This window comes from Austrofundulus limnaeus, unplaced genomic scaffold, assembly GCF_001266775.1.
Source record: "Austrofundulus limnaeus strain Quisiro unplaced genomic scaffold, Austrofundulus_limnaeus-1.0 Scaffold2193, whole genome shotgun sequence".
NCBI classification, from domain to species: domain Eukaryota; kingdom Metazoa; phylum Chordata; class Actinopteri; order Cyprinodontiformes; family Rivulidae; genus Austrofundulus; species Austrofundulus limnaeus.
Window position 1 is genome coordinate 4604 of NW_013954595.1, and position 11524 is coordinate 16127.

General features: G+C 40.5%; 2 protein-coding genes across 7 annotated transcripts in view; both read right to left on the reverse strand.

Annotated features, from left to right (window-relative positions):
• Positions 1 to 2095, reverse strand: part of LOC106537233 (transmembrane protein 184B) — a gene marked incomplete at its 3' end in the record, with an annotated part of 3042 nt that extends 947 nt beyond the window's left edge. The window contains 2 exon segments of the mRNA XM_014034614.1: positions 792 to 1025; positions 1689 to 2095. Coding sequence (XP_013890068.1) covers positions 792 to 1025 — 234 coding nt within the window.
• A 1032-nt stretch (positions 2096 to 3127) lies between these two features.
• LOC106537235 (casein kinase I isoform epsilon) overlaps positions 3128 to 11524 on the reverse strand; it is a 12589-nt gene continuing 4192 nt past the window's right edge. For 2 of the 6 annotated variants that reach the window (XM_014034615.1, XM_014034621.1), the window contains 10 exons: positions 11383 to 11480; positions 11156 to 11266; positions 10498 to 10646; positions 9224 to 9452; positions 8978 to 9148; positions 8705 to 8853; positions 7265 to 7463; positions 7036 to 7181; positions 6405 to 6459; positions 3128 to 4301 (listed from right to left, as the gene is read on the reverse strand). In XM_014034615.1, coding sequence (XP_013890069.1) covers positions 6427 to 6459; positions 7036 to 7181; positions 7265 to 7463; positions 8705 to 8853; positions 8978 to 9148; positions 9224 to 9452; positions 10498 to 10646; positions 11156 to 11266; positions 11383 to 11480 — 1285 coding nt within the window. In that variant the 3' untranslated portion in view covers positions 3128 to 4301; positions 6405 to 6426. Of the gene's footprint in view, positions 4302 to 6397; positions 6460 to 7035; positions 7182 to 7264; positions 7464 to 8704; positions 8854 to 8977; positions 9149 to 9223; positions 9453 to 10497; positions 10647 to 11155; positions 11267 to 11382 lie in introns of all 6 variants that reach the window. The other 4 variants (XM_014034618.1, XM_014034617.1, XM_014034616.1 and 1 more) reach the window with 4 other exon arrangements.

The following is an 11524-nucleotide window of genomic DNA, read 5'->3' on the forward strand; positions in this document are numbered from 1 at the left end:
AAATTAAACATCCTACAGTATTTTTACAGCCTTTATTTTACAGTTAAAGTATATGTTTATCATATAAATGTTACAACTAATCGGGGATCCTTTTAACAACCGTAGTTTTTCACACCCAATTGTCGGAGAAAAACTTGTTTTTAAAGTATTGYTACCCACAGAGATGATTATAAAAATGACGTGGACGTTCCTTCAGTCATAAATCCATCTTGCTAATGTAAAGTCGGCTTCTGCTCTTATGATGAAGATGAGCGCGCAGCAGCTGATAAATTCAGCAGGTGGAAGTTCATTGTTTGGCAGGTATTAAAGCAAAAATGCTGGGTTTGATTAAGATTAGTTTTCTGCAAAAAAAAAAAAAGCTCTAAAAATTGCATTGTCTTTACTTTTTACGATAGTTTTCTACCGTGATATATACCGTTACCATGAAGGGATTCAGTTTATACTGTGATATGAATTTGAGGTCATACCGCCCAGCCCTACAAGAAAGCAAAGAAAAACAACTCAATTCAGAGCCAAAGCATCATCTACACACAAGCCCCACCTGCGTGTCTGACTTTGTGCTCATGTTTTGTACTTCACCAGCGGAGGAATGTTGCCAAACAACCCCTGGCCTTCTCTAGACCTTTGCTGATGTTTGCATTTGCAAAGATCCCATCACCTGTGCTTTGAACCTCGCACAAAAACCATCCCGTCGCTTTCGTAAAAATATCCCAAMGCTTCATCGACATTACCTTCCAAACTGAGCCACGGCAGATTTGATTTCACCACGCTGTCGTGAAGAAAGCCATTACCTGGTGGGAGGTGAGGATGAGCGCGGTCCAGACAAAGAAGCCGGACACAGCCTGCGCCGCTGGGGTCATCAGAAATATAGGCTGGTCCGGGCCCAGGAGCGGGGCCTCGGAGAGCCACGATATGTTGGGCCCCATCGGTACAGCCGAGGACGAGGGTCCGGGAGACCCGGGGAACGGAGAGCCCTCTCCAAGCCTCTCTGAAAGCGGTACGTCTCGCCTCCACAGCCTGAACATCTGCAGGTGACAAAGAAGTTGTAAAACATTAACACTTCTGTGTTATCTGTGTCATTTGTAATCTGGGACAAAAACACAGACGGAGGATGAACAAACTCGGCGCAGGTCGACATGTCATCATGTCAGAATGTGTGTGCTGTTTGGTATCACATATCGACCTCTGGAATCTTTAAAAGAAATCCAGCTCCGCTGTGCTGTTAAAATGATGCTGGGACAAAAATATATGCTCGTTTCATTTGAAAGACAAAATTAAAAAAAKATAAGTCTGTCTCAGCCCCCCACCACCACCACACACACATTAGGGGTCAGGAATAAAGCAACAGATGGAAGAGGCTGGGAAGCAGWCTGGGCGTGTTGTGTTCACAGTCCTGTGGGTAAAAATATTAGTGGTACTCAGACTGGATTATTGAAGCAGCAATAACACAACAATGACTCCATTTTCAAGCAGTTAACAACTCATATTGACTTCAGCTTCTCTGGTGTTTTATTGTACTGCTTAAAACGCAAACCTCAAACGTGCTATTGCGTTTATAAAGGGTGAATGAAACCTTTTTTTAAATGACGTTCTGTTTCACAACAAATGAACAACAAAGACCAAAAACACTTTCTGATTATTTAACATGAATTAGAGGGATTTGTTCATTTTTCAGAAACCAAACTCACCTGGCGAATTAGTCGGCTGTTTCAAATCCCTTTCAGCTTCTCTCCAGACAAACTCTTCGACCAGAATAACCCAGAAAAACGGCCTAAATTCTTCCTTTTAGAGACGCACCGTTGCTCCCAGGACATCCATGTTGACTCCCCAGCGGACTGTCTACCGCCGTTAACCCCAACTGTCTCCCCACGAAGAAAAACCCCGAGAAACTCACTTACAAAGTTTTACTAGCATGCTACGTAACTTCTGTTTTGCTTCTCTATCATTCCTGCGTCTCCATTGTTTATGTTAATAGTCGTTGTGCGAGGAGTTAAGGCAGCAAAGTGAGTCTCTTCACCGCTAGACTCCGCTGTAAAACCAATCCGCAGTTGGATTAAAACGCCACATCACACTAGCTCCGCCCACTCCAAGAGGACGAGCCGGCTCAGCCAATTACAACCTAGCAGACCGGAACGGGGTGGAGCTTTAAGCAGCGGATGATGAAATGTTATGGATCCTGTGACTTCCGGTCCCAATTATGTACCGTGTAGGAAACGAGACAATTACAATATCTTCCTGTTAAAAAGAAATGTTTTAGAGCAGTAAAAGACGTTTTAAAGTTTCTTTGTGCCCCATGATTTATATTTAAATTGTAAAAGTTGAATTTATTAGAATTTAGTGATGACAAAGTGCCAATTTTACCACAGACAAATACTGAGAGCATTCATTTCAGTTTTTAAGACTGGATATGATAACTAATAATAATAATAATAATAATAATAATGACAGAAACAAAATGAAAATAGGTCAAATTTTAAATTTGTTTACCTACAGACTATTGCCAGATGTGGGTCTTTCATGTGACTCAAGCTTTCAAGTGATTTTTGGATTCACTTGAGTGCTTTGTTTACAGCAAGTGCATACATGCATTTCAGAACTGCCCATCAAGTTATCTGGAAATTTACTGGAGTTAAATTGTTCAAACTGCACTATTTGATTGAGTCCAGGGTAACCCCATATGTTTGATTTTATACCTAGTAATGAGTACCCCTAAACAGGAATAATACACATATTTCAGTTTTCCAAAGGCTTTCATCAGAAACGCAAGTGTTGCTAAGCTTTATTCATGAGTAATAATAATTCTTAACATCTTAAAATTTGCTTCAGTTGAATTCAAATGTTTTTGTGAAATTTGTGATGTGAAAATAACTTGAAAATGTCCGAACTTCAAGGCTCAAAACCAATGGAGTGTCTCAGCCTGCATCTGTTTGGTGTGTTAGACCCCAGACTTTATTTCTCCTTTGCCACCATGGTTAGTGACTCTGAGCTGCCCTTTCCAGACTCTGGTAGGATTTCTTGATAATATACACTTCCACAATCTGACGGTGGTACATGCCATGCAGAGACTTGATGGTTGTCATGTGACAGCTTCAAGACTTGCACAGGTTTAACACCAAAACAAATAATCTAGTAGGGCGTGTACATTTTTATTTAATCAGAAAATATACACAAGTATAAAGCATGGTAAATAAATATACAGGACATTCTACCATACAGACTTTTATCTTCTAAATACTCTTCATCCTATTAACAAGAAGCTCTCAGTCATTGCCTGTCAGAGTGATCATCAGAACTCTTGGCAGACTCTTAAGGTTTACCATAACATTTTATTTAGAGATTTCTCCTTCTTTCCCTCAGAGGTGCAAGAATGATACATTTATAGTCTTCTCTTCAATACATCTGTCACATTCAGTCAAAAATGTAGCTACACATTTACTGTACATGGTGTCCACAATGAAAAAAGGAGTAGAAATGATATGAAATGTAACACCAGACTTTCTCAAGACTTTTCATGTCCGGAGTTTCAAGCTGGACTACGGTTTCATCRTATTGTACAGTCCTCCTTGTTGTCCGTATTTTCACAAGGAATAGTTAAGATTTCCACCTCACTTAAAAGGATCGTTCAACCCGTTTTCTGTTCGTCACTTCTCTCTCATTGTTTCTCTCCTTAGGCTCTCTAAAGCAAAGCTGAAAAGGAAACAAAGGTTTAGAATATCGCAGATGAACACGTCTGGCTTCTTCTRTCCACCGATCAACAGAATTTCTCTCATTCACTTTCTTTGATCTACACCACAGCATCTTCTTCTGTTAAAGGTCTGATAAGACCTTTGTGTTTGTTTTTAGGTGGTTCACAGATATAAAGGAAGTCGGTAACACCAGAAGCAGCGGATTTAGCTCTGAAACAGAAAATCTGATTTATATTTTTGCATGAATTCTTGTGTAAACCAAGTAATTTTGATTGTAGGCCCGTTTTTTTGTGCAGCTGGAACCTCTGAGTGGATGTGAAGATAAATAAGAGCGAAGAAGGCCTGGACGACTTTGTGTCTTTTTTTTTCTCCAACATCCCTCCATCTGACAGGAACTTGGAAAGCAGAACCAGGTATGAAGGTTGTGACTCTCACTGGTTTTCTTTCTTCTCAAAAGGCTTTCGCACTGAGCATGCTCACACCGCAGACTGGCAGACACAGGGACAGATGCTCTCCGTTTACAGTCCACACAATGTGTGTCCTCCTCCCTCACTCGTTCATATTTTCATTCATTCATCTGAAAAAGTTTGGGGGGGCGTTGATGGCCATCAGCTGCTGAATCATGAGACAAAAAAAAGAAAAATGTTACTTTTTGAGTTTACGAGTCATTTTATAATAACAGTTAAAGGGATATTTTAGATATTTCATAGACCACTAAACCTGGTCTCTGATGATGTATATTTTGTCACATTTCATTTATGTAAGTATTTAGATATACATACAGATTTTTTTAATTGGGGGCAGATATTATAAGATTCTTTTCTTCTTTCTGCTCCTTTTCATTTAATGATACATATTGTTTTTGTTTTTAATATTGTTTGTTTTCTGTTATTTAAATGAAATAAATAAAAAAACGAACAAAAAACCCTCTAAAACTCATTTCACTGTTTTAACACTGTTTTTAACATTGTTTTATCAGCAGCAATAAAGATATTCTATTCTATTCTATTCTATTCTATTCTATTCTATTCTATTCTATTCTATTCTATTCTATGTTCTATGCTTATTTGAGAGTACTAGTAGCAAGCTGCAGCATTTACAGTGCAGCCTGGGGTCACTTCCAGCAGAAATTTCGGAATATTCTGGTCAAAATAACTATAATACAAAATGTCCTGATGCATCTCAGTAAACCAGGTAGAAAAAATCAAAAAGAAAAAATATGTAGGTCCTCTGGATGGGTTCTTCTTTAGTGAAACGTTTCGTCTCTCGTCCAAGAGATTTCTTCAATCTGATGAGTTTCAGGTGAACTCAGCCTTATAAGCACTGCCTCCACATGGACAAACAGGTTAGTCACATGCAAAAGAGGGCCATCACCTAACAATAGGCTTGATTAGCTCTATTTAGTCACATGCAAAAGAGGGCCATCGCCTAACAATAGGCTTGATTAGCTCTATTGTTCATAGGGGGTCATGTACCCCATCACCTGACCCGCGTCGTGTTATGTGTGTGTAGTGAGTGCAAGCGGGGTTCGACGTCCCCTTGCTTCGCTTGCACTCACTACATACACGTAACATGACGCGGATCAGGTGATGGGGTACATGACCCTCTATGAACAATAGAGCTAATCAAGCTTATTGTTAGGCGATGGCCCTCTTTTGCATGTGACTAACCTGTTTGTCCATGTGGAGGCAGTGCTTATAAGGCTGAGTTCACCTGAAACTCCTATGAAGAAGTCTCTTGGACGACAGATGAAACGTTTCACTAAAGAAGAACCCATCCAGAAGAAACATTTGCATGATCCATATGAAATTTTAAAGACTGGAGTTGTTTTAAAATGGAGAAAAATCCACTTATTACAAGGACTGTATTAACAAGCTAGAAATATTAAACCAATAAATGCTCATTTTTAAATCGTTAGACTGCAGTCAACTTTGTATTCCAGTGGAACTAGTGGGATATTTCTCTTGGAATTGCCCCAGGCTACACCAGTAGTGCTGGTGTTTGACCTAGAAAATAAATAATTCCCTGTAAATAACAGTATTGTAAAACTGGAAACGATACAAAGAGCTAYGGAATAGTGTTGAAATGAACTACAAGGAAACTTTCAATGAATCTTTGGAGACTGAAGCTGCTTTAAGACAGCAGCAATCCACTTTGGTTTTGGTTGAAAACAGATTAGCTGTTAGCTTCTCAGTCCCATCAGAATTAAACTTCCTTTCTTCAAACTGAGGTCTTTCAAAGAGCTATGTACAACAGGTAAGATATTGTTAATTACCTTTTCAAAGAGCAAAAGTATCCCTTTAAACTAGCAGAAATACAGTTCTTAGATGGCAAGTCTCAGAAACCCAGAAAATTATATTTTCTCCTGTTTTTACATGATCACTACGACCATCCCTTTATGACAGCAACTTGGTTTTCTCTGTGGTCTCCAAACAAAATAAACAGGAATTTTTTTCAAACTTCTGAGTGTGTGTGAACCTGGTTTTTGTAAMCTTTTTAGGACCTTTTCAGGTCACCTTGTCAGGACAAGCATTTTTTGTGGGGGAGATCAATACTGGTCTTAATACAGTGGAATAGCATTAATGTGTAAGAGGTTAAGGTTTAGGAAAAAGGCGGTTAAATGAGTTGAGGTAAGGGTCAGGGTCAGGGCTACATGGTCCTAATAAGGATAGCAATACAAACTGTGTGAATGTAGGTATGTCCATACCCACCCCTCACCTGCAGGCCACTGAAGGGAAACTCACTTTGCCAGATGTTCAAACGGCACATTGACCTGAGTGTTGAGAGAAAACAAAAACCTTAAAGTAACTTAGACACTAAAATTACAGTGTTTTTCTATTCTCGCACAATGTCAGTCTTTAGTTTGTAATACTGTATGTTAAATTAAAAGGAAGAGATGGTTATTTATCATTTTATCCTGATGCATCTCAATAATCCAGGTAGAAAAATCTAAAAAAAAATGTTGAGTAGGTGAACAATAGGGATAATCAGAGCACTAACGATAAATTGTTAAACTGATGGTCCACTTTTGCATATGAACAACCAGTTGGATTGTCATTGATAAATTTGTTTGTCCACCATGTGAAAGTAYKGCTTATAGGGCTGAATTTACCTGTAACTCCTCAGACTGTAGAACTCTCTTGGAAGAGAGACAAAATGTTTTTTYWMMAAARARRAMCCSKTYMRRRGRMCYWMKRWWMYTTTTTTTAGATTTGTCGTTTTACTGACTTCCTCGGTCAACATACTTTACTTCAGTACTATACTGTAATACTGTACTCAAATGTTTCTCCTTCCTTTAAACTGTAAAATAATTGTTCCTGGACTAGGCARTACATAGTCTTTTTTGTACCTGTGATGCATTGACACGTGATTGGTCGAGACGTGCATTGAGGTCAGAGGAGGAGATGTTGGCGGGGGCGCCGCGGTGAAGCCTCATGGCCACCTTCCTCTCTCGCTCGGCTCGTTCGGCTCTCCCTGCCTGAGGAGAGTGGTTTCCTGCACAYGTGCCRAAACAYAAACACATCAGAGAGAAGTATGGACTCCGGCGTTGTTGGGGAATGTTCCGCCAGCGCCCTCACCTGACGGTTGGACCCCACGTGCTGGGGGATTAGAAGGAGTGGTCTCTGGCTCGTTCCTGACCCGGTTGGCCGCAGAGGCGTTGGGACCGTGAGGCAAAGCTCGACCCCCGGCAGCTTTTTGACCTGCGACTGCTCGCTCCTCGCCTTCTTTCCCGTCCTTTCTCTCTCTCTCCCCGTCTTCTGGTGTCCTGCCGGCCCCCTGAAACAGAGGCAAAGATTAGATCCCTCTAAAATTAAAATGATAGTGTGGCGACTCTAAACTCCTGAAAATAGTTGAACTTCTCACCCTGAGGGTGAGTCCCGTCTCTGCAGCAGAAGCTTTCAACCACTTGTTTTAGCAGCCTAAGTATTTTTGATAATTAACTTGTGAGTTGCAGTGTAGATTGAGTGGTGAACTGAGAGTTTTGCCTTTAGCTTTCTCTCTCTTCTCACCAAAGAAWTTTAAGCACAACGTCTGCACCACTGTAGGCGCTGGCCCAATCCGCCGCCTGCTCTGTGCTACTTCTACTCATAAGCACGAATCCAACATACTTGAACTTTATGTTCATAGCCACTGTTAGCAAAATCTCTTGTCTAAACTAAAAGTTAAACATGAGACCATCAACAAGACAATGATACCAAGATCAGCCAGTCATCTACAGGAGAACGRCTGAATAACAAAAGACCTAAAGTATAAACCTCAAGTCCAGATGTCAACCTGAGCAGGACCCGATGAAAGCTTTTTCAGAAATACAAATGCCTGCAAACATCAGTTACTTAAATGTATTGCTACTAATGGGGCTATCATGAGTTATTATGAGGAAGTTGTTTAAATGCTGCATCTTTGTGTTAGCCTGTTTTTTTATTGGTTGTTTTGTTTTTAAGAATAAGATGGCATGGTTCAACATGGCATTAACATTTGCAAATCTTACGTTGAGTCTTTCCAGTTTTAAAAACTAGTTTGGACCAATGTTTTCATAGAGCATTAGGAGGTCATCCCTATGTTCTCAGATACCCACGTTCCCTTTGGTACTCTCATCTCTGTGTTTCCTGGTACTCATGTTCCCCAGTACCTCTTTTTCCCAGATCCATATGTCCCCCTCGGTACTACCATCCCTATGTTCCTTGGTATAATGCCTGCAGTGCAATTCAGTATTTTATTAATTTCTTTTTAAATACATTTCAAAGAGAAGCCAAGAATGTTTCAGATCTTTCATTATTAACCTCTAGAGAAAGTAGGTACCAGGGAAACTAGGTATGGACCAGAAMATAAGGGCTGTCAAACCTTTGACCTCATGCAGATTAAAGACAGAAATTCCTTTATAGGCTAGTTTTTTATTGTCAAGTAATACATTAAAAAAACAATAGGAATGCTAACTTAATTTAAAACCCGACTGTGTGTGAAGTGGGACTATAAACCTTTTTTAGCACCAGCTGTAGTTGTGACAATGCAACACTCACAAACTTCAGCATGTTCCAGTCAAAGACGTAGTCATAAGAGAAGCCCTGTCTGTGGAAAAGGTTCCTGAAGAGGAGCCTCAGATACGAGTAGTCAGGCTTGTCATCGAATCGCAGAGAGCGGCACAAATTCATGTAGAGGGAAAACTCCGCTGAGGAAAGGAAACAGTCAACGGTAAAATATCCCAATTCTAGATAAGTGTCTAGCCCAATTCTGATCAAGCATGCCTGCYTTTTCACCAATGAAACAGAAACTTCCAGCTAGCTTTTACGCACAAGGGTATCCTTTGCAGAGCACCTCGATGGGGGTGGACATTTTCTTTTCGCTGATGCGCTCATACTTCTGCCTCTTGGTTGCAGCTTTGAGCCCCTGCCACGGCAGAGAGCCCAGGTTGAAGTACATGAGAACATAACCCAGGGACTCCAGGTCGTCTCTTCTTGACTGCTCTGTGGAGAAAGATCAGGGAATAAAGATAAGGGAAGAAAAAATTTGAGGGTATATCTAGGCGTGCAATACCTTACCGATACCCAGGTGGGTATTGATGGAGGCATAGCGCGCGGTGCCAGTGAGGTTCTTGTTTTCACGGTAGGGTATGTGCTGGTGCGTTCGGGCGTCACGGTATTTCTTGGCCAGGCCAAAGTCGATGATGTAGACCAGGTTGCCTTTCTTCCCGAGCCCCATCAGGAAGTTATCCGGCTTCACATCTCTGTGGATGAAGTTCTTGGAGTGGATGTATTCAATCCTACTGATCTGCAAAGAGCAGAGAAATAAACAGAAGTTATGCTTTTCTTGTGCATGTGTGTATTCTTTAGATCAGCTCACTAGAGTTATGAGTTTCTCTTGTCTTTTAAAATTGCAGCCCGAGTGGTGAGATGTTAGGCTCTTTCAGAAGAGGCCTCGTACCATGATTGATGACCACCTAAAACAGTAACGGGATGAAAAAAGATCTTCCAAATTGTATTCGTCTCAGACTCTATAGGCCTCAGAAAGCATGTTAAAGGTTGAAGTTAATAGCAGGACAATTAGAAAAAGACAAAACAAGTCTAACATTTTTGAAAGTGTTAGCCAGGAAAAAACCTCTAGAACCTGACAGCATGACTCAGGTTAATAAGGTTACCAGTACACTTGAAAGAAACCCAAGACCTCTGGGCGGATGAGACCACTGTAGAGATGTTTACCCATAATGCACAACAACAGCACATTTGGAGAAAACCAAACCCAGCAGCACACAGCAGTAATACAACCACCTCAGACCAATTGTCAAAGAGGTGGTGAAAGGGTGATGATCTGGGCAGAGAACTCTGTAAAACAAAGGATTCTACACAATGTGAGGCCAGCTGTCTGAYAGCTAAAACCTGGTCCTGAACGGTGAGAAAATGTTTCAAAGTTCAGACCTGACCCAGACGAGTTGAGCAGAAACAAAATGTCTGCAAACCTCAATGAACTGAAGTAAGATAAATTTACAGAAGTAAAAGTGGGGCAGAATTCCTCCACTGCCATGTAAGATGTGACCACTTTAATCTGCTGCTAAATAAGGGTCCACAAGTTCCTGAATCATGAACTCAATTTTTCACACATAGATTTTCCATTTTGTTTAATTTAGTGTGTTTTTGTACACTTAATTTCAGAACCTGGTACAGTTTATGGACTTTATTTTTCCACACTGAACATCATGCATCCTAACGATGAATTTGTGAAATTACAAGACAGTTTTTAAGTTACAGCTAAAGMTTTCTGAGGTAACCATATTCTGGTCAGGGTTAGGTTTGATTGTGGTGCAAAGTGTTTGTTTTACCATCTGATCAGCCAGAAGTAGGACTGTTTTCAGACTGAACTTTCGGGAGCAGAAGTTAAACAAATCCTCCAAACTGGGGCCCAGCAGCTCCATTACCATAACATTGTAGTCTCCCTCTGCCCCGCACCAYTTTATAAGTGGAATTCCCACTGAGGAAAAGAAATTAGGAAATGAGATTAGGACACAGAACAAGCTCTTCAATATTGCCTCTGTTTAGCATTTTCCATATACTCTTCTTTTGTGAGATCTTATTAGTGTGTTATATTTTAAGTGTTATTCCATTAGCCCAGTGGTTCCCAAACTTTTCAGCTTTTGACCCACAAAATGCCAGCAGCAGAGACCTGTGACCCCAGCTGTTGTTGGMTGATGAACATTGGTTTCACGTCAAACAAACAAGAGCATAGTAACATTATTTATTACTCTCTTTTTGTCCACTTTAAGTACACTAACTTTACTCATTTGTCACAACAAAGGCAAAAAAATATTGATAGTTGTAATTTTTTAGTGTAATTAATTCAGAAAATCTTTTCAGGACCCCACCTTGGTGTTTCGGGACCAACTTTGGGAACCACTGCATTAGCCTATGAGGTTGTTTATGAACAACGTGGTTTAAATCTGACACAGATCAAGGGTCTGTACAGGTCTCTGTGTGTCTTACGTCCACCCTGCATCATTTTGTAGAACTTGCTCTCGATGTGCAGCTGTGGGTGTTTGGTCTTGACACATTCCAGTTTGATGGCTACTTCCTCTCCCGTAGCGATGTTTGAACCTGATGAGAGAAATGCAGGCCGAGAGAAAAATGTCTACTCATTGGTTGCTGTTTCAGTTGATTCTGTTTACTGTATTTAGAGTAAACAAAAAAAAAAAAACGCTTTTTGTTCTCACCGAGGTAAATATCTCCAAAGGATCCGCTCCCTATCTTCCTCCCGAGGCGGTATTTGTTCCCCACGCGTAACTCCATTTGTCCTGAGTGCTTCAACTGACTGAAGAATTAAACACACACACACACACACACACACACACACAC